Source organism: Cetorhinus maximus, chromosome 3 (assembly GCF_964194155.1).
Source record: "Cetorhinus maximus chromosome 3, sCetMax3.hap1.1, whole genome shotgun sequence".
NCBI classification, from domain to species: domain Eukaryota; kingdom Metazoa; phylum Chordata; class Chondrichthyes; order Lamniformes; family Cetorhinidae; genus Cetorhinus; species Cetorhinus maximus.
Genome location: NC_135881.1, coordinates 73,154,931 through 73,178,661, shown reverse-complemented (window position 1 = coordinate 73,178,661; position 23,731 = coordinate 73,154,931). Strand labels below are relative to the sequence as shown.

At 42.6% G+C, this 23,731-nt stretch overlaps 1 protein-coding gene across 2 annotated transcripts in view; it reads right to left on the bottom strand.

The window, feature by feature from the left end:
- The window catches only part of LOC144678722 (serine/threonine-protein phosphatase 6 regulatory ankyrin repeat subunit A-like), a 141,687-nt gene that overhangs the window by 34,322 nt on the left and 83,634 nt on the right, over positions 1-23,731 (bottom strand). For both annotated transcript variants that reach the window (XM_078538557.1, XM_078538558.1), the window contains 6 exons: positions 17,303-17,329; positions 16,486-16,560; positions 15,704-15,905; positions 9,587-9,674; positions 6,192-6,306; positions 741-960 (listed from right to left, as the gene is read on the bottom strand). In XM_078538557.1, the coding sequence (XP_078394683.1) occupies positions 741-960; positions 6,192-6,306; positions 9,587-9,674; positions 15,704-15,905; positions 16,486-16,560; positions 17,303-17,329 (727 nt within the window). The remainder of the gene's footprint in view (positions 1-740; positions 961-6,191; positions 6,307-9,586; positions 9,675-15,703; positions 15,906-16,485; positions 16,561-17,302; positions 17,330-23,731) is intronic.

Here is a 23,731-nt window from a genome sequence, read left to right as displayed (position 1 = left end):
TCCATTAAACCAGTTTGCAATATACCTGGTATTTTTTGGTTTATATGGTGACCATAATAGTAACCAGATAAGACTATTCAAATTCTATCCTTTTGGCAGCAGAGTACTGCTGAGTTTTGTGCACTTCTTTAAAATGTCCCTGAAGATGAGAGGGAAAATGTAGATGAAATGTTTCTAACCATGTGCAAAATTCAGAAGCACTAGATGAACACAGCTAACTTTGATGGTTCTAAACTAATTACATTTGAGGCAGGTGAGCAAGCATGCACAAGTTCAGACAGCAAAACTGAAGAAAAAAAACACTAACTTTTAAGCAGTGCTTAACGGTACACAGCATTGAGTACTACGGTGTGATACAATTAACTATATTCTTCAAAATCACAGAGCAAACCGTGAAGAGGTGGTAATCAGAAACAAGGTATCAGAAGAAGCTTTGTGGTTCCAGAGTAAGTGCAGGTACTATTAGAAAATAATGGACGCAAGTATGAAGGCAGAAATAACTAACAATGCATATACTGTACAGAGGAACAAAGAGTAGCAATTGAATTTCTGAACAGCAAAAGGGTGAGTAGCAAATGGGAGCATATATTTTTCTGTAAAGTGCAATTTCAGAACTGTCCATTGATTCAGTGATTTGTAATATAGTAAGTGAGGAGGATTTCTTGCTGTTGGCTTTGAACGTAACTTGTAAATCAACATAATTTCTTTGCGGGTCACAGATATAAGTTGAACGTATTTACCATTATAACAAGCCCAGTGCAGAGGTGTATAACCATGATTGTCTGAAACTGTAGGAACAATGTCCATTGATGACGCAGCTTGAAGTAATGCCCCAAGTACTCCCACATGTCCGCAAGCAGCTGCCAAGTGCAGAGATGTGCGGCCCTTGCAGTCCCGAATTAAGAAGTTAGCATTGTGTTGAAGTAAAGCTTCCACACACTCTTCATGACCAGTTACTGCCTATAAAACAAAATTTTTTAAATAATAACTCCAATTGTGTAAATGTAAAATTGTACTGCTTCTGAAGTAGAGGATAGCATTCTCAGTCTATCCAGTTGTTGTGTGAATAAATTCACTTTGCTGAAGTCACCACGTCTCACAATTTGTGAAAATTACCAGCTATACAAAAAAAGTCTGTTATGTTTACATTTCTCCAAGTGAGCAATGGCACCTTTGCTCATTCTTTTAAAAACAAAATCCACATGACAATTCAGTTCTTAGAGGCACAGCAATATAGTCTGAAGTTTGTTCATGGCTCAGAAACACTGCCTAGCTTTAAGCAGTCTGTGGACTGATTTACATGCATTTGGTTCCACGTTGCCTCTATGCAAAAATGCCACCAATAGTTACAATGAAGTTGATTTGCTGACAAAGTATATGCTAGCTAAGAAAGCAAAAGCTGCTTCAGTGGTTAGAGCCAATAAGCCATAAGATGATTTTCAAATGTGAAACAGACAATTACTATATGCAACATTTCTATTCACATCAGTGATAGGAACCATGCAGGCTTTTTATATATGTTATAAATTGTGCATTTTCTTCAAAAGAATATTTCCTGGTTTCTAGACCTTTCACGTCTTAAATATTCATTACATATTCTTAAAACCAGTTTTATGCAATATAGTCATAGTGGATCAAAGTTTTGCTGAAAAAAGAGATATGGGCCTGAATTTTACCCTTGGCGTGTGATCAGTGGGCCTGGAAGCGGATGCGAGATCCGCTGTTGCCTGCGATTGGATGCCAACCCCGATTTCACATTGGCTGGCCAATTAATGGTTGGACAGCGTGAAACGCACTCTAATACTGGCTTAGCGTTGCTGGCAGGGGCAGGTACCAGGTCTAATGTGGTTCCGGAGGAAGGATTTAAAAGTGCACAGGGGGCTCCCTGAAGACTGCCAAGAGGTGTTCAGGAGCCTCAGGGAGCTGTGTGACATTGCTGGGAAGGAGTAATGAATTTCATGATTTATGGCCTCAGGACCCGCAGCCCATGCCAAGCAGGAGGGCAATGCCAGTGGGCACTCTGCCCGCCCACCCCCACACCTCAGACAATTGCCTGTGTGCTCTGCTGGAGGCAGACAGTGCCCAGTGAGAGATATTAATCCTGTGGGATGGTGAGAGGAGGCCACCTCATCACACAAAGAAAGCAAGGATGGAGGTGGCTGCCCAGGTGAGCGGACATGATGTCGCACTTGAATCCAGTGCCGTAAAAGGTTCAATGGCCTTCCGCACTCTGCAAGGGTGAGTTTGGGTTGGCATGGGATTGTGTATAGGTCGCTTAAGAGGGTGGCCGGACATTGCAGCGCTCACTTGTGTGAGATGCAGAGTGCCAAATGGCACATATCCTTGTGTTGTAAAAGGTTGGTGATTGTGCCTGCTTGGTTTGGGTGTGCGCAAGAGTGAGTTGTGCCAATTTGATGGGCACCTCAACCTGGGCAGGGGCCAAGGCTGGTATGGTATGGCAGGTAGAGATTGGACTAATAAAAGCACTTTTGTTCATACAGGAGAAGAAAAGCCATACGGCATCATTTAAGGTGCCCATTCTCCTGATTCTGTTGGAGTTGAGGTGGAAGCCCTTGATTTGGCATATTTGTATGGAGTGAGGTCAACAGGTCATGGTGAAGGTAAGAGTCCAGCGGACAGGGAAGAGACTGGGGGAGTGTATAAGAGATGTTAGGATACAGTTATTTCGAATGAGGTGTTAAACAAAGAGTCCCTGTTGCTCGTCCATTCACAACGGCTCGCTGAGGCAGTTGTGCATTGTGACATGCAACTGACCTGCATGCACAGTGACTTTGTAATGATGTTTCCAACTAACATTTTTTCTTCCGCCTTCAGATGCGTCATCCTCACAATGTACCGCGTAGCCCGAGGGCCCTCCCTTGACCCCGGAGGAGTCATGGACAGCTGCACCAACGGCACATTCTGTCTCCTTACCAAGCACCACCTCAGGGACAGGCACGTCGGTGGGCAATAGTGCGTCAGATCAGATGGGGGTGCATAGTGATGAGGGCACATCAAACTCAGATGAGGAGCTGGCGGAGACAGAGAGTCCACAGGGTGCCTGCAGTCACAGGGATGCTGGAGACCAGGACCATACTGAATCCGAGGCAGATGATGAGCCTGTGGAATCGCACATCTGGCAGCAAATACTGGACGTCCAGTGGATGTGCGAGAAGGTCTGGCAGAGATTCCCGAGGGTCTGCATTTCGTGGTCTGTCTTGGAGGATTCCATGAGGAGCTTAAGCACTGAGTTGACCAGCAGCTCCAAAAGCACAGCCTCCGCCATACAGAGAGTGGCGACTCTCACGGAGAGGCAGCTCCAGGATCAGAATCAGGGGTTTCTGGGGTTAGACCATAAGGCATAGGAGCAGAAATTTGGCCATTCGGCCCATCGAGTCTGCTCCACCATTCAATCATGACTGATAAGTTCCTCAACCCCATTCTCCCCGTAACCTTTGATCCCCATACCAATCAAGAACCTATCTAACTCGGTCTTAAATATACTTAATGACCTGGCCTCCACAGCCTTCTGTGGCAATGAATTCCATATATTCACCACTCTCTGGCTAAAGAAGTTTCTCCTCATCTCTGTTCTAAAAGGTCTTCCCTTTACTCCGAGGCTGTGCCCTCGGGTCCTAGTCTCTCCTACTTATGGAAACATCTTCCCCACCTCCACGTCCGGTTGCGTTCAGACCTGCAAGCCCTCACACTGGCAGTGACCTCAGCATGTCAATGCCAGTGTGAAGGATGGATGAGGTACCTAGTAACTCTGCTGGGTGCCCATCCATCGATGGTGAGCAGGGAGGTTCAAACCAACCTCACGTTGGTGGACAAGTTGCAGCTTGCATCTACAGGCATTTCTCAGGGCACTCTGAATGATAGCAGCAGATCATATCCTCCGTTCCTCTGGCAGTGACTGTCGCATCTGATGAGGATGTGACAACTGAGGTGTGCCCAGCCATGGCGCTGGATGCTCCCGCCTAGATGGTGCCAGCTGTCAAGGTCATCAAGGCTGACAGGATTTCAGAGTGGGGGGTGGCACCAAGACACAGCACTTGTAACCGGAAGTTTAAGTCACTTTAAGCACGAGAGGGATTGTCGCTTGGTGTAACTTTCGTTGAGACGTGTGTTCTATGCGTATATCTCATTATGCGTAATGGCCTGAATGTGCTTCATATTTTTCAGGGGTGATGGGCCTGGGAGTTGCATGTGGCACAGGGGAGGGACTGCAAACTCCATTTCAGAGGTTGTAATTTGACTTAAGGGTGACAAGATGGTCTCATCAGGAATGATCAGTAAGGTGGCATCATCCTTATATCAAGGAGGATATTGAAGCGCTCCCCAGATAGGCCCAGGCAACGGAACCTCATCTTGAGTAGCCCAATAGTCCTCTCAATTACTGCCCTTCTGGAGGCATGACTTCTATTATAGCTCTTCTCCATTTCTGCCCTTGGGTGTCTGAGTGGCGTCATAAGCCACCTTTCCAGGGGATTGCCTTTGTCACCCAGGAGCCAACCATCCAAGTGAGCTGCAGTGATAAAGAACCTTGGCACCTGGGAGTGTCAGAGCTTCCAGGATACCTGATGCATATCTGCAATATCTGAGCCCTGCGGTCACAAAGAATCTTGACGAAGGCACCTGATTCACTTGCAGGCACCTTTATGGCCACGTGTGTGCAATCTATGGCCCCCCTGGTTGCTGGGAAACCCAGCAATTGCAGCGAAGCCTCTGGCGTGCTGAGCTTGGCTGGCTTTGTTGGTCCGGAAGTGAATGAAGTTACTGAGCAGAGCGTCGGTGACCAGCTTGACACAACTGTGGGCAGCCTATTGGGAGGGATCACATAGGTCTCCCACTGAGCCCTGGACAGAATCTGAGGCAAAGAAATTCAGGGCCACTGTAATCTTAAGAGCCACTGGCATAGGATGGTCACCTACAGAGTTTGTGGCGATCTCTGGGCCAATCATCTCACATATGGAGGTCACAGTGCCTCTGTAGAGGCAGAGTCTCCCTCGGCACTGGACCTCAATCATGTCCAGGAAGCAAGAGTGCTGCATGTAAACTCTGCCTGCTGGATAATGGTAGTATCTGCAGGCCCTTCTGCCTTGCAGTTCCTGCTAGCCCTGCACCCCTTTTCCCATAGGTCGCACTCTGGGATGCTGCCTGCAGGCACTCTCTTCATTCTGGCCCTCTCCTCCTCTTCTCAGGAGGTCCCTCCAGCAGAGTAGACAATCCCTATTTTCTTAAAGAAGACTGCACAGAATCGTTGACTGAAGGTGCCTCTTGGCAGAAAACCACAAAATACCAGAAACTATCTGTAAACCAACTCCAACGAACTTACAGCAAAACTCGTACTTACTCAATTTGCCAAGATTCTGTTCACCTTTCATCCCACTCTGGATTGGGGTTTCATGAAAAATGTGAAGGCCGAGTGGCCCGTGCACCGAGCATGTAAAATGGCTGTGAATTGTCTTTTTAATTTGCTTAATTGCCCGTTTAATTGTTGCCAAGCGTGCCCTCCTGAGGTCAGCACATGCCATTTTATGCGAGATTGGGACAGCTGTGTGCCTACTCCAACACCGCAAAATTCAAGCCATGCTGTCAAAGACCAATCAGAGTTAACCTGCCTGGTTTGAATTTAAGTTGTCAGTTACTTGTGCATTCTCCATGGCAACGCCTCTACCAATCAGAGCTCACTTGCCAACCAATCAGTACTCAATTCTCATGCAGTATAAATTGTTGCTCCCTTTCGAATTTGGTATTCTTGTGAATTGTCCTGATGAGGGCAAGATCAAAAGCTTTGACAGCATGTCTCTTTTATCAGCAATATTTAAGTTCTGTACTACCAAACAACTATTATCCAGTTTATTATTTGCCTGCTTGTTCATTCTTAATTCTCTGCTGTGTGATCAACAACTAAAAGGCAGTTAGAAACAAATCATGCATTAGTAGCTGAGACTGGGCTGTATTATTATTTGCAATTTATATAGCAACAGTAGTCTCTTTCAAAAGCATCTCATATTAGTTCATATTTGAATGATGGCTTCTGTCCATCTTGGGAGACGATGGACTGCACCCAGGGTGTATGTCACTTCTGTATTGAACATCGCCTGTTGTGGCTGCAGAGGCAAATTTGAGAGTGGAATTCGTGTGTTCATGTTTACATAAAAGCAGAACCGTGAAAAAGTACTCACCCCTCTGTGTAACGCAGTTCTCCCCCATTTGTCTTTGGCATCTACATTTGCACCCTTAAGAAGTGAGCATACACAATCCGTATGTCCATTCAAGACTGACAACATCAGAGGAGTTCTACAACAAAGAAAACAATTCAAACTATAGTAATATGCCAACTTTACATCATATGCAAGATTTTTTTAAAGCAAACATTCAGCATAAGAAAATTAACTCAATTTATTTCATGTATTTTGAGTGCATATTATGGATATAGGTAATAAAAGTAAAATGAATAGAACAAAAATATTAATTTACTAAGAGCGATACACCACTAGGGAAATATTTCCTTTTATATAAAGCAATTCAAATGTAAAACAGGTAAAATATATAACTGCTTAGCATGCAACCTAATGGTTGACAATATAGTTGTCATCATTGTGACCCCATGCCTCTCAAATAATAAGCATTAAATATGATTTACGATTATAAAATGCTATGAATTGGTCTAATGTCGAGCTTCTGATAGAGTGGTCCTGTAAACCAGCTGTCAGCATATGCAGTTTTTTTCCTTTGACCATAAAACTGCTATTTAAGATTTAAGCATTTCCACTGATCATAAAAACACAAGACGTAGGAGCGAGTAGGCCATTCGGCCCATCGAGTCTGCTCTGCCATTCAATGAGATCACGGTTGATCTGATAATCCTCAACTTCACTTTCCTGCCATTTCCCCCAAGGCTCTCGATTCCCTTACTGATTAAAAATCTGTCTATCTCAGCCCCTATTATGCTTAACGACCCAGCCTCTACAGCCCTCTGCAGTAAAGAATTCCACTGATTGACTACCCTCAGAGAAGAAATTCCTCCTTATTTCTGTATTAAATGGGTGACCCTTTACTCTGAAATTATGCCTTCTGCTCCTAGACTCTCTCACAAGGGGAAACAACATCTCAGCAACTACCCTGTCAAGCCCCTAAGAATCTTATATGTTTCAATAAGGTCGCCTCTCATTCTTCTAAACTCCAGTGAGTACAGGCCCAACTTACTCAACCTCTCCTCATAAGAAAATCCCTCCATACCCAGGACCAACCTAGTGAACCTTCTCTGGCCTGCTTTCAATGCCAGTACATTATTCCTTAGATAAGGGGACCAAAACTGTTCACATTATTCTAGGTGTGGTCTAACTAGTGCCTTGTATAGTTTTAGCAAAACTTCCCTATTTTTATACTCTACTCTCTTTGAAATAAAGGCCAACATTCCATTTGCCTTCCCTATTACCTGCTAAACTTGTATGCTATCTTTTTGTGATTCATGCACGAGGACCCCCAAATCCTTCTGTGCTGCAGCTTTCTGCAGTTTTTCTCCATTTAAATAATATTTAGCTCTTCTAATCTTCCTGCCAAAATGCATAACCTCACATTTTCTCACATTATATTCCATTTGCTAAGATATTGCCCACTCACTTAACTTGTCTATATCCCTCTGCAGACTCTGTGTCATCCTCACCACTTGCCTTCCCACCTACTTTTGTGTCATCCGCAATCTTGGCGATAGTACATTCACTTCCCTCATCCAAATCAATAATATATATTGTAAATAATTGTGGCCTCAGCACTGATCCCTGTGGCTAGTTACAGATTGCCATGCTGAAAATGCCCCCCTTATCCCAGCTCTCTGTCTTCTATTAGTTAGCCAATCCCTTATCCATGCTAATATGCTACCCCCAACGCCATGGGCTCTTACCTTATTAAGGTAGCCTTATGTGCGGTACCTTATCGAATGCCTTTTGGAAATCCAAATATATTACACCTACTGGTTCCCCTTTATCTATCCTGCTTGTTACCTCCTCAAAGAATTCTAATTAATTTGTCAGGCATGATTTCCCTTTCATGAAGCCATGCTGGCTCTGCTTGACTATAGTATGTATTTCTAAATGCTCTTCTATTACATCCTTTATAATAGACTCTAACATTTTCATTGCATCTAAAAATGCAAAAACAGCAACAATAATGGTCACACCACAGTAATATTGCCAGTGCCTCTTTCCAATGACTGCAGTCCCATCAATAGTTGAAGCAGTTTGCTAACCTATTTGGCAGTGGCTACATAGATTAAATACACAACACAATGTAAAGTAGTCTATTAGTGCACGTGCCAATGAACAAACAAGATTTGAGATTGGAAAGTATGCTTCTTTTACAAATGTGGTTGACCAAACACTTCAAAATGTTTGTACATAATGCTGTTTATATTTAATTGAAAGGATTACCAAGAGAATGGGCAAATGTACATAGTTATTCTACTTCCTACAGTTTCTGCTTTCCACCTTCTAAATCTACATACTTTTCACATGAGTTTTCTGCCTTTCCTGGAACTCCTCCTCAAGCTGTTAAGTTCTTTTGCAGTACTGTTTCCAAAGTTTTTTTTAAAAATGTATTCTTTCATGGGGTTTGGGTGCCTTTGGCAAGGCCAGCATTTGTTGCCCATCCCTAATTGCCCTTGAAACGAGTGGCTTGCTGGGCCATTTCAGAGGAGCAGTTAAGAGCCATCCACATTGCTGTAGGTCTGGGGTCACAATCAGGCCAGACCAGGTGAACCAGATGGGTTTTTACGACAATCGATGATAGTTTCATGGTCACCATTACTGAGACTAACTTTCACTTCCAGGCTTATTAGTTGAATTTAAATTCCACCAACTGCTGTGGTGGGATTTGAACCCATGGCCGCAGGGGATTTGCCTGGGCTTCTGGAATACTAATCTAGGGACGTTACCACTACGCAACCATCTCCCCCATCGTGTCAGCTCTTTTTCCAAATGGCCATTCTTTATATGAGAGATAAAACAGCAATGCCAGCAAGCATTTGATTAGGAAGGAGGGGAGCACTGCATCTCTGTCCTAACATTCATGCACATGTACTTCCAACACGGTTCACTGAACTACTTTTTCATTAGGGGGCTGAGATTATTTCTTAATTCTCCTGATCTCCACCCCACCAGAAATCTACTAACTCAGGTGTGCTTTACAGCTGTCTGTATTGCTCAGGTACTCAGTTATTTAATCAGCTCAGCTATCAAGGGAGCACAACTAATTCCTTTAAGCAGTTCTTAGCTGCAAATAATCTTTTGCTGAGCATTTATAGTAAAAGCAAATTTATACACCAAATATTGGCCTGCCACCAGCTACAGAGTGGCTATTCATTGTAAGCTTTGGCATTAGATATATATAATCAATGGCCATAAAGAGAAAGCAATTTACATTAAATATAACTACTTTTTTTCTATTTTTACCATTCTCCCATAGTAACCTTCTCTTTAAACAACAATATTTAAGTCTACAGTTCACTTCTTCCAAGTACTTCCTACACAAAAAATGTCTATTTTTCCTATGGAACATGCAGTAGAAATATTTTACTCACTGTCCATTTCCATCTTGAATGTCCACTGCTGTGTAGAGGTCGGTATTGCCTATTAGGAGCCGTAGACACTCTGAGTGGCCGTTTGTTGCTGAGAATTTTTAAAAAATTGAATGGAATGATTCATATGCAAAATTTTATATCATTTGCAATTTAAAAAAAAAACTGCTACAATGTCCAGCTCCATTCACAACTTGGAAAATTAAGCAGCCTAAAATAGAACCTGGACAACATCCAATCTTGGGCTAACATGTGCCATAATATTCATGTCAGGTTTCTGCTGGGCAATGATAACTGCCAATAAATAAAAAAATCCAACAACATGCCCGGACTTTCAACAGCACCATCACCCCTGAGGTCCCATCATCTAAACCCTTTGGGAAAGGCAGAGGTTGGGAATTTGTATCAAATGGAGCACTTCCTGACTCCCCTACATAGAAACATAGAAAATAGGAGCAGGCGTAGGCCATTTGGCCCTTCGAGCCTGCTCTGTCATTCATCATGATCATGGCTGATCATCCAACTCAATAGCCTGCTCCCGCTTTCTCCCTATATCCTTTGATCCCTTTCACCCCAAGAGCTATGTCTAACTCCTTCTTGAAAACATACAATGTTTTGGCCTCAACTACTTTCTGTGGTAGCGCATTCCACAGGCTCACCACTGTCTGGGTGAAGAAATTTCTCCTCATCTCAGTCCCTGTATCCTCAGACTGTGACCCCTGGTTCTGGACTCCCCCACCATCGGGAACATTCTTCCTGTATCTACCCTGTCTAGTCCTGTTAGAATTTTACAGGTTTCTACGAGATCCCCCCTCATTCTTCTGAACACCAGCAAACATAATCCTAACCGACTCCATCTCTCCTCATATGTCAGTCCCGCCATCCCAGGAATCAGTCTGGGAAACCTTCGCTGCACTCCCCCTATAGCAAGAGCATCCTTCCTCAGACAAGGAGACCAAACCTACACACAATATTCCAAGTGTGGTCTCACCAAGTCCCTATATAATTGCAGCAAGACATCCCTGCTCCTGTACTCGAATCCTCTCGCTATGAAGGCCAACAATACCATTTGCCTTCTTTGCCACCTGCTGCTTACCTTCAGCGACTGGTGTACGACAACACCCAGATCTCGTTGCACATTCCCCTCTCTCAATTTATAGCCATTCAGATAATAATCTGCCTTCCTGTTTTTGCTACCAAAATGGATAATCTCACATTTATCCACATTATACTGCATCTGCCATGCATTTGCCCACTCACTCAGCTTGTACGCTTCTGCACCACTTTTGTGATGGAACATTCACCATTTGCTGAGGTGGGTGCAGTTGCAACACTGAAGAAACTCACCGCTATCCAGGGAAAACAGTCTTGATTGGTTCCCCTACCTATCTTAAGCATGTAGATTTGGCTAACTTAGATATAACTATTGTTAAATTAAAAAGACTGCAGATTAAATTAATATGCAGAATTCAAAAATCATTTGCTCAATTTTAAGTAACAGACACAAGTTGCCATTCTTGTTTACACTGTTCCCTTCAATACTCAGCTAAAATTTCATCGATGGGCCTGGCTAGATAGGAACAACAAAAAAAGGGTAACATGTTTGAAGAAGAATTGTGAAGCTTTTAGGATTCAAACAGTATGGCCCAGATCTTCCGAACAGGATCGTAAACCATGTTTCTGAATCTGATCAGACAAAGAAAATGCACACTTACTTTCCACTGATATCTCAGGGATGTCTACCGATGGCAGATCTTTCACATCTGAGCCAGTGCAACAATCCTTGTAGGGAGCAGTGTGGAGAACCCACATATAAATCACACCCCTTTGTTACAGCACTAGCTGCCGTATTCCAGTAAGTAAAGAGTTTAAATGTCCCAAAGCCGCTTTGATAACAGCTACAGAGAGAAGGTAAGGGTGGGCGGGTGGATGTAGAAGGGCTAAGGCTGGCAGGTAGGCAATGGGGCTAGATGGTGAGGGAGCTAGGGTGGCAGGTGAGTGACAGGGCTGGAGGGCTGTCGGGTCAGGTCGGGGCTAGACAGGTCAGGAGGTGGGGAGGGCCAGTCAGGTTGGGTGGTGGGGCTAGTTAAGTTGGGTCAGGGGCTATTCAGGTTGGTTGGGGGGCAATCAGGGTGTCAGGGCAAGTAATTGGGGGTTGGTGGGAAGAGAAATCAATTGTATAATTACCCAAATGTTAGACCAGGATTTTCTTGTCTAACATTTCCTGGGTCACTATTCTGGTAACTAAGTCGGAACCTTCTCTAACCCGACTCTAACTCAGTCTTGGATGATTCTGGGGCGCAGGTCAATCGCCCATCGAAATTTCAAACGTCCAAGGCAATTCCCAGAGTCCTTGTGTTGGAACTTCCGAAGGGTTCCAAGAAGCACCTTCTGGGGTACGTCCAATCTCCAACTATCTGGAGATCGGGAGATCTGGGCCCTTAAGCCACTAAAATTTATGATTATAACTAATAAGAATTTTGTTTGCAATTGTGTTATTTTCCAAAAAAGGAAACAAGAGATTTGTCTTACAGGTAGGTAAAAAAACACTGGTCTGATTCTAAAAACAAGGTAAAATTTTACAAGTTGATATAAAAATATTTTATAAAGAAGTGTTATTTTTTGACCACTTGGTGCTTGTTGGAAATTACTAATGAAGAAGTTGCTATGTTTGGCTGTTTTTAGTACTGGTAAAATGCAGATTTAAAGGTTGAGAGAAATTGATCTCACATTCAGAGTTTGGCTAGAATTGAGCAAAATGTAAGCATCAATTTTCATACAGTTGCCTGCAGTTACGCCACTTTCTTATAACAATGAGATTGTGTTTTATGAACAGTTTCCCTGAAAAGCTCTGATGTCCAGATGAAAGCTTTCCTTTCCTATGGTATGATATAAAAGAAACCTTGTGGAATCTTTTAATGCAATCATTTGAGACTGGTTTCTCCGCAGGTGAAAGTAGTAGCTGGTTACCTAGCTTATCTTAAATTATGTGCTCCACTTAGTTACAAGGGCATCTTTCAAGACTGGTTGTGACTTTATCAGATAGCTCTGCAATGCCTTTAAAATTGTGGACATTAAAGCTTTCATTACTTAATAGATGATTGTAAAAACAATTTAGAACCTCCATAGCTTCTTGGCCTACCTGTTGAAATGCAACCTTAAATCTTGTGGTGTTGAGCAGAAAACAAGCTGAATATATATATATATATATATATATATATATATATACACACACACATAAAAAAAAAGTTTAGAGTGTCTTTCTGAAGTAAAATGCCCCATGATGATTCAGAGGAGCATTGAACAAAATTTGACACCGAGCTACATAGGACATATTAAGGCTTATGACCAAAAGCTTGGTCAAAGAGGTAGGTTTTAAGCAGCGTCTTCAAGGAGGAAAGAGAGATACAGAGGTTTAGAAGGGGGATTCCTGAGCTTTGAATCTTGGGAGTTGAAGGCACAGCTGCCAGTGGTGGAGCAATTAAAATTGAAAGTGCTCAAAAGGCCGGAATTGGAGGGAGTGCAGATATCTTGAACGGTTGTAGGAGATTATAGAAACAGAAAGGAGAGAAGCTATAGGGGGATTTGAAAACAAGGATGGTAAAATCAAGGCACTGCTTAACTTATTAAAAAATTCATTCACAGGATGTGGGCTTCGCTGGCTGGGCCAGCATTTATTGCCCATCCCTAGTTGCCCTTGAGAAGGTAGTGGTGAGCTGCCTTCTTGAACCGCTGCAGTTCATATGGTGTAGGTACACCCACAGTGCTGTTAGGAAGGGAGTTAGGAATGACGATATACTTCCAAGTCAGGATAGTCTATGACTTAATGGGGAACTTCAGTGGTGGTGTTCTCATCTATCTGCTCCCCTTGTCTGGATGTCAACGTAGGTCAGCAAACAAAGTGGTGATGGATGGCCAGTCTCAATGCAAGTTAGGACATGGTGTAGCAGAGCTTTAGGTGACCTCAAGTTTACTAAGGGTAGATCGTGGACGGCAGGCCAGAAGTGGTTTCAGCAGCAGTATTGGGCAATTTTACAGAAGTGAAAATGGTCAGGTCTGTGGTTGGTTCAGCCTCAGACAGCAAGAGGGTGGAATCAGTAACTGGGGAATGTTGTTTGTGGAGGAAACTGAAGACAATGGTTTGGTCCTCCTAGTACTTACACTCAGCAACATGGCACTTGCTAAAACATTTACAGTTTCTCTATTTGTCATACAGGAGATTACTATAATCATCTTTCCAGTGAGTTTGCTTTTTTATGTCTTACTCTCTGCCATTAAAACTGATTATGTCTATTAAAAACTAAAGTAATAGGCATTGGTTTGAGTTTGTCAAAATTTATCCATTATTCACTTTACCCACATCCAGCTTAAAGCCATTTCTCTTCTCTGCTCCACAGCATACAGATCAAGTGTGCTACCAGGGGAAAGGCAACATTCCTAGAACAAAGACACACCTGGGACCTACTGTAAGTGCACAGTAGGTTAAAGGGGAAGTAACTAGGGCTTTAAGGTGTATTGCAGGAACTGGCAAAGGAAGAAGTTAGCAATCAAGATTTTTATAAATCTACATGAGTATCATGTCCAGTTTTGAATCAGCTAATTTTGAGGCTTTGGAATAGATGAAGAGGATGATAACTAGATTTAGAGGCCTTAATGAACAAAATAGATTTCAAAAGTTGAGATTGTCAGAGAAATGCAGGCTTACAGGGGACATGGTTGAGGTACTTAAAATGATAGACGCACACAAAATTCGAAGAGTTAGGTTAGATATTATGCAACATTTTATTTATTGACTGCTTTACTTACAAAGAATCAGTCCCTCTGGGTATGGATTTGCTTCAGTTCTTTAAAAAGGAACCTGATAAGTTCCTAAATGGTGGACATTTCCAGCCTTAGAAAGTAAGTTGTTAGCTATCTGGGACGTTAGGATTAATGGACTAATTCAGTGTCTTAATGTCTTGCCTTTGCAGGTTAGAGAGAAATATCCTGGATAGTTCCTTAAATTAGCAACAAGTTCTCTGCCCCCTCCCCCAATTTTTTGTCTTTCTCTTTCCCAGGAGATTGCATGGTTAAAGGGTAGGTAAATGACATGTGTCGCACCAGGTCAAGATTAATTAAGTGGAGTGAAACTCTTTCGAGTTATCAACAGTCACAGATTGCAACTCTTTCGAGTACAATCACAGTTCTTGGTTTCCGGGAGTGGGACATGAACCCACAACCCTCTGATTCAAAGGCGAGGGTGCTATGAACTGAGCCACAGCTGACACCTCTAAATGTTTTCAATCAATAAGTAACCATTTTGACAATTTCACAGGATCAATAAATTTGCATCCCCTGACCGGGAAACGAACCCGGGCCCCGGCGGTGAAAGCGCCAAATCCTGACCACTAGATCAACAGGGAAACTTTAAGTGGAGTGAATGTGAATTGTCTTTGCTGTTCTACTAATCATAGGGGAGACTTTTCTCCCCATCAGGCGGGCTGGTCGGGAGCGGGTGCGGGGCTGATTGCCGTCCGCGATCAGCTGCGCGCCGCCATTTTACGTGGGTCGGTCAATTAAGGCCTGCCCAGCGTGGCGTGCACTTGGAAGCACTCAGCACTAACTGTGCGGGCGGGGAGGAGGAGTGAGAGTTGGGGCCTGTGCTCTTTCATGCATGCAAATTCTTATTTAAGTTATAAACCCTTCATGCAACCTCATCCATGGGCGGGATAATGTTTCATGAAAAATGCGAAGGCCGCCTGGACTCTTCTCCTGCCAGTCAACCTTAAGGTTGGACAGGCAGCCCTGACAACTACTTTAATTGGATTAATGGTTTAACAGGCCTTTAACAGTTCGGCGGGCACGCAGCCGACTCCGGTGCGTGCCCGCCGAATGGAAGATCAGAAAGACACGCGGTGATGTCAGGACGCACGCCCAACGTCACCGCGTACAGATTACGGGTCGATATGCGGGGCCCGCCCCCACACGCCAGCCAGAAGATTCTGCCCATATGTTCCATGTAATAGCACCTTTCCATATTATAACATAAATATAGACTTTGCAAAAACACTTGTATAATGGTGAAAATCTAGGATTTTGCTCAAAGTTTTAAAAATACCTAGCAATAAACTTTGTACATACCCGCAGCGTGAATTGGAGTTCTTTTAGTCACAAAATCTTTAACAAGAATGGATGCTCCCTGATTGATTAACACGTCCACACACTCTACATGTCCTTTGAAAGCTGCCAGGTCCAACGGTGTACGTCCATTATTATTTCTCACATCTAAATCTAAGAGAGACTGTACCAGTACCTCTAAAGCCTGGTGGTGACCATGGTAAGCCTGAAAAAGGATAAAATAGATTTTGCTTAGAAAAAAAAAATACATATTTTAAAACAGACAAAATAATAAGTACAACTGAATTTTAAGTCAAAAAACAAAACCTAAACTTAAAAACAAAGCGAGAAAGCAATCCTTAAAAGGTTCAAAACTTCAGAGATATTTTGCAATGAACCAGTAAAACATCAAGATAACTTATCTGCTTTTTAATTAATAGCAAATAAGCTTAAATCTAGAGCTATGTCATAGGGTTTCATAATTGCTTAAAAATGACAAGCAATGTACAAAATCATGGAACTTTTCTTCCACATTCCACATAATAAACCTCCTGCCACTATGAAAACTACCAGAGTCAAAAAGATGTGAAAAAATGCATTCTCAAAAAGCACACAAAATTACATTATGTTTAATAGATTAGATTTGTAGTCAAAAAACAACGGTAGCGGACATGGTTAAATATATTCCAGATCACATAACAGTTACAATCTAATACTAGACATGAGTAACTAGTGAAGCTGTCTGACCAGAATATTTGTATACAGTCCAGATACACAGAGCATTTACACAAGTATTATCTACTTACAGCCAAATGCAAAGGACTGATGGGTGCCTTGTTATCAGAATCATTCAGCATGTCTGTACCTGAAGTTTCCATCAACTAACAAAATAGAAAAGATACTTTAAAAAAGAATCACATCAAAAAACACAACTGACACGAGCTCTAGGACAGGGCAGCATATATTCCATCTTAAGATAGGGAAAATGAGAGCTAATATAAAACTTCATAGGATAAGTAGCCTACCAAGGGAGGCAGTAAAACCATGGAGATTATAAATTCCAAGATGACTAAATTTTTGTCACTGAGGGCTATTGAACAGCATAAGTAAATCAGTCAAGAAATCCTGCCTTTCAGACTGGCCTAATATTTTGCTTTCTCCAGGAATTGGCATTTCCAGCAGTTGTAGAAGGCAGTGCACAACCTTTTACTTTCAAATGGATTAGGTGAGCATGGAGAGACCTTAAGGTCTTTTCTCACCTTTCTGCAGGGTTGTAACTAAATAAGGCAAAATCAAATAAAACCGTTTTCATTAACACACATTTTTGGAAGTAATGCCTTTCCATGCTATTGCATCTTCTTGGCATTATGGGGATACTGATGCTAAGTAAATATAGTAACATAAAGCTAAAGCTAAACATTCAGAGGTTTTCTGTTCTGCAAGTATGAAGGTTTGAACTGACTAATATTCAACATTAAAACAGTAACTAAATAGGGGAGCAATTAATGCTGCCTTTTAAATGTACACAACTAAAATATATTTATCACAATCTCACATGTATTAAAGGCAATGGGATATTAAATGATAAACCATTAGGGTGCAAAGTGCAAAGTGATGACTTACTACATCTAGAGGAGTTTCATTTGCAATCTGGAAAAGTTAAAAAAAAATTATTTATAAATGGCAAAGCTCAAAATTTATAAGCATCACCTCCCCGCCCCACAGTAAAATGGAACACATGGCTTAATCAAGTATCTACCTGAGCAGTTATTTAACTCTAATGCACACACATACAATATGACAGTGTAATGTTTAACATATACAAGATAAGAAATCTCTTACTTGCAAGAGAGGGGATCTTGTAGAAACCTATCAAATTCTAACAGGACTAGACAGGGTAGATGCAAGAAGGATGTTCCCGATGGTGGGGGAGTCCAGAACCAGGGGTCACAGTCTGAGGATACGGGGTAGACCATTTAGGACTGAGATGAGGAGAAATTTCTTCACCCAGTGAGTGGTGAGCCTGTGAAATTCGCTACCACAGAAAGTAGTTGAGGCCAAAACATTGTATGTTTTCAAGAAGGAGTTAGACATAGCTCTTGGGGTGAAAGGGATCAAAGGATATGGGGAGAAAGCAGGAGCAGGCTATTGAGTTGGATGATCAGCCATGATCATGATGAATGGCAGAGCAGGCTCGAAGGGCCGAATGGCCTACTCCTGCTCCAATTTTCTATGGACTGAATTTTTCCGTCAGTGAGCTGGGGACGGGGCCCGCTCGCCGATGCGAAAATGATGTGGGATGGCGCGGGCGGAACCCGCGACGTCATCCCGCCCCATTTAAATCTTCAGGAAGGCGGGGGGACAGCGAGATCAGCTGTCTGCCCGCCGACCTGTCAATGGCCAATTGAGGCCATTGACAGGGTAGTTAAAACAATTAAAGGCCCTGTCCATCTAACCTTAAGGTTGGTGGGCAGACCAGGAGCCCTGGTGGGTTTCTGAAAAAAACATGAAACCTCATCCACCGTCGGTTTTAAAAAACTTTAATAAAGTTTCTGTGATATTTATTAACATGTCCCATCTCGTGTGACATTGTCACATGAGGGGAGCCATGTTAATGATTTTTTTATTTTTGTATTTTTAAAGTTTCAAAAACTTTCAGCGATCTCCTTGAGGCAGCACTTAGTCTCAGGGAGATGTGCGCACTCTCGCATTTGGGGAATCCCCCCCCACCCGCACAGGAAACGCATGGCGCCTCCCGTCAGCCATCACGCTGGGTGGGCCTTAATTGGCCTGCCCACTTAAAATGGCGGCGGGGCCTGTTTTGGCGACGGGGGTTGGCTGCCCGCCTGCCGCCAAGTCAGTCGGGCCCGCCCGCCCATCAAGGGCAAAATTCTGCCATATGTTTCTATGTATACTGTACAAAATGACAGAGTTGCTGTCTACATCTGCAATTCTCCACGCCACCAAGCCCTGATCGCAGCCACAAGCGAGGAACAATTTTCCAAACCACAATCCTTCTTAGAAATCAGTCCGTTTCAGTAAAGAAGGAAGTCCAGGAACAATTTTACCAAGAAAATAGGGGATGGGACTAAAACTGAAAGCCTTATTCTCAAGAAAACAAACTAGGGTCACAAGGCTGACTACCGTACTTTTCATCAACCAATTTGGTAGAAAAGGCTAATTGAGAGCAACATATGAAGAGGAGTAGGTCATTTAGCACCACAAGCCTGTTAGTGGTTCAATGAGATCATGGCTGATCTGCAACCTAAATCCATATACTACCATTGCTCCATACCTTTGGTTAACAAAAATCTATCAATCTCAGGTTTAAAATTTATAATTGATCTCCCAACAATTGCCATTTGCATAAGAGTTCAAAACTTCTACCACACCTTGTGTCCAGGAATGTTGCCTAATTTTATTCCTGAAAGGCCTGACTCTAATTTTTATACTATGTCCCCTCAGTCCTAGCCTCCCCAACCAGTGGAAATAGCATCTTTCTATCTATCATAGCTGTTTCCCTTAATATATCTTGGAAAATTTAATTAAACCACCCCTTAACCTTCTAAATTCCAGGTACTACAACCTAGTGGCTGAATTTTCTAGCTGATGAGCGGGTGGCGGAGCCCGCACGCCAGCACTTAAAATGTCGCGTGCTGACGCCTAGCAAGCGTCCCGACGTCAGCGCATAGCATCGCGATGTTTAGGTCGGTGGGTGCGCTATGCAGCGCGACGCGCGCCCGCCATTAATTAAAGGCCTTGTTAAGGCCATTAAGTCAGCAATTGACGACGATTTTGAGGGGCCTGTGTGAACTTCAGCTCGGCGCACGGGTCAATGGGCAGGCAGGTAAGTGATTTTTTAACAAACCCCATCCACTGGCGGGATGAGGTTTGAGTTCGAATTTTAAAAAGTTTAATAAAGTTTTTATGTACTTTAATAAACATGTCCCATCTCGTATGACATTTTCACATGAGGGGGACATGTTAATGATTTTTTTATTTTTCCATTTTTCAACTTTCACAACCTTTCGATGATCTCCCTGAGGCACCACTTAGCCTCAGGGAGATGTGCGCTCTTTCACGCGAAAGAGCGCACTCTCAACAGTTGGGGAATTCCCCCCCCCCCACCCCCCCCACCCCCACCCCCGCACAGGAAGTGCATAGCGCTTCCCTTTGGGCGTCACGCTGGGCGGGCCTTCATTGGCCCGCCCACGTAAAACGGCGGCGGGGCCCGTTTCGGCGGCGATCGGCTGTCTGCTCGCCAAGTCGGTCGGGCCTGCCTGCCAAGGGCAAAATTCAGCCCAGTGTGTGTAACTTCTCTTAATTTAACCCTTGGAGTCCAGGTATTATTCTGGTAAATCTACACTGAATTTCCTCTTCAGAAAATACCCATTCTAAGGTGTGGTGCCCAGAATGTTCACTGTACTCCAAGGGTTGCCTACCCATTTGCACTCTAGTCTTTTAGGTATAATGGTCAGGGTTCCATTAACTTGGTAGGACCCTGGAAAGTACCAAGGATCAGAGGGACCTTGGTGTGCATGTCCACCAGTCCCTTAAGGTGGCGGGATAGGTAGATAAGGTGGTTAAGAAGTCACATGGGATACTTGCCTTTATTAACCGAGGCATAGAATATAAGAGCAGGGAGGTTATGCTGGAACTGTATAAAACGCTGGTTAGGCCACAGCTAGAGTATTGTGTGCAGTTCTGGAATCCGCATTATAGGAAGGATGTGATTGCACTAGAGAAAGTGCAGAGGAGATTTACCAGGATGTTGCCTGGGCTGGAGAGTTTTAGTTATGAGGAGAGATTGGATAGACTGGGGTTATTTTCCTTGGAGCAGAGGAGATTGAGGGGGGACATGATTGAGGTGTATAAAATTATGAGGGGCATAGATAGGGTAGACAGGAAGGAACTTTTCCCCTTGGTGGAGGGATCAATAACCAGGGGCATAGATTTAGGGTAAGGGGAAGGAGGTTTAGAGGGGATGTGAGGAAGAATTTTTTCACCCAGAGGGTGGTGGGAATCTGGAGCTCACTGCCTGAAAGGGTGGTAGAGGCAGAAACCCTCATAACATGTAAGAAGTATTTGGATGTGCACTTGCGATGCCATGGCACACAAGGCTATGGGCCTAGTGCTTGAAAATGGGATTAGAATAGTTAGGTACTTGTTTGACCGGCACAGACTCGATGGGCCAAAGGGCCTTTTTCTGTGCTGTAGACCTCTATGACTCTAACTTAATGCTTATTTTCTGTGCCAGTTCATGACACATCAACGATATATGTACTTGGATACCCAAGTCTCTTTGGATGTCTACTATTTCAATTTTGAAAGTAAACTGTTCTATTCTTTATAGGTCCAAAGTAGATGAACTTACATTTGCCTATGTTGAAATCTATTTGCCACAGTTTAGCCCAATCACTTAATCCATCAATAGCGCTTTGTAATTTTACGCTTTCAACTACACTGTTTACATCAGCAAATTTGGATGCGAGTCTTTCTATCCCATCATCTATGTCATTAATGAATATGGTAAATAGTTGAGGCCTCAACAGAGATCCTTGTGGAACATCCAGTCACATTCTGTCAATTCTAGTCTCTGCCCATTATCCCTACTCTCCGTTTCCTGTTGCTTAGCCAATATCCTAACCAGGTCAATAGTTTGCTTTCTATTCCATCAGCTTCAATTTGAGCTAACAGTCTCAGGGACATTAAGAAATTACTTCTGGTAGTTTATATAAATAACAACCATAGACATTCTCTGTGCGCTATTTCAGTCACCTCTCCAAAAGATTCAGTCAGGTTCATTAGGCATGACTCCACAACAACTTGTTCTCTCTGTTCAGCTGAAAAATTTCAAGGTGTTCAAGTTGCCTTAACTATTGACTAGTAACTTTCCAAAAACAGATGTCAAGCTAACTTTATAATTCCATTTATTCTGTCACTTTTCTTAAATAGAGTAACATGCACAACTTTCCAATCAAAAGGAACAGTTCCCAAAGTGAGAGCAAACTGGAAGATTACAGTCGGGACACCTACAATATTTTCAGATATTTCCTTTAAAATCCTGGGATGGAAACCATCTATCTGGAGCTTGGTACTGGTCACTCTTTCGTGCCATTGTTTTCATTACTGCTATTATGTTCATGTTAATTCTGGCGAGTTCTTTCCCTGATTCAATGTTAGTTTCCTTGCATGTTTGGTATGCCGATCTCTTCCTCTACTATAAATACTTTTCAGCATATCCACTACTTCCTTATTTTCATTGGCAACATCACCATTATCAGTTGTCAGGAGGCCAACTCTGCTGACTGTCTTCTTTCTCCAAATTTAATTGTTTAAAAAAGTGACTTTGATATCCACTGAGAGCTTTTCATACTCCCTTTTAGCAGCTGCTTGCCACCCTTTGTTGTTCTTCGTATCTTTCCTATTTGCCAGGATCTGTGCCATTTTTTGTATTTTTGTCAGTTTTTTGCCATTTGTTTTAATTGTTCCTTACCTCCAATTGTCAAATTGCGTTTTTTTTTGGCAATTAGAGTTCTTGACTCTTCGGGTATAAACTGGATCTATATCATATTAAATTCTTTTTAGAACACCACCCATTGGGTATCCTGTTCTTTTTCCCATTTGCAGACTTGCCCAGTTTACTGTAGACAGTCTCTACCACATTCCATTGAAGTTAGCCTTACCTAAATACAGAATCTTAGCAGGTGTATCACATTTCTCCCTTTCAAATGCTACATTAGATTTGATAATATGATGATGACTATTAGATAAATGCTCATGTACCATTAGACTGATAACTAAATCTAGCTAATTGTTCACTACTTAGTCATTGTGACATGCCCCCTTGATGATTATAGGATATATTGATGCAGGAAACGATCTCCGGCTCACTCAAAGTCACTTCCTTTCTGACATGTGAATTATTACGATTTCATGATTAGCAGCAATATAATTTTTCTAATTGAAGTTGGCCAGTAATTCTGTTTTGAAACAACGGCAGGGTAAATACTTATAATGGGAGCTTGTCAGAAAGGTACAGCAATAATCATGAGGGATTTTAATCTACAGGCAGACTGGAAAAATCAGATGGGCAAAGGTAATCTAGATGAGGAGTTCATTGAATGTTGCCGGGATAGTTTCTTAGAACAGCACCTTCTGGACCCAACCAGACAACAGGCTATACTAGGATAAAAGCAAAATACTGCGGATGCTGAAAATCTGAAACAGAAACAAAAACAAAAATTGCTGGACAAACTCAACAGGTCTGACAGCATCTGTGGAGAGGAAGACAAAGTTAACGTTTCGAGTCTGTATGACTCTTCATCAGAACTATATTAGTCCTGGTACTGTGTAATGAGATGGGATTAATTGATAATCTCATAGTGAAGGCACCCTAGGTGGCAGTGATCACAATATGGTTGAATTTTACATTCAGTTTGAAAGAGAGGAGTGGATTCAAGACTAGCATTTTAAACTTAAATAAGGGCAATTATGAGGGCATGAAAGCAGAGCAAGCTAGAGTAAACTGGCAAATGAGGTTAAGGGATAGGTCGAGAGAGATGCAGTGGTAGACTTTTAAAGGGATATTTCAGAATACACAGGATAAATACATTCCAATGAGAAAAAAAACTTCCAAGGGGAGAGCCCACCATCCTTGGTTAACTAAAAAAGCTAAAGACAGTATCAAACTTAAAGAAAAAGCATATAATTGCGCAAAGATGGGTGGCAGATCAGAAGACCGGACAGAACATAAAGAACAGCGCTCTGTTGTGCTCCTCCATTCCTTCCGTAACCAGTCACCTTTCTTCAAACCCTATTGTTAGACAGTCACTTAAGATTTGGAATCAGTTCAGAACACACTTTGGGCTACAATCTCCCTCTTTATACAGTCCTATTGATGCAAATCGTTTATTTCCACCTTCATTAGGAGATTTTGCCTTTCAGGTCTGGCACACGAGAGACATCAAAACCCTTGCTAACTTATATATTGATAATATTTTTGCCTCTTTTGACTCTCTCTCTCGGAAATACGATCTGCCCCACACATAC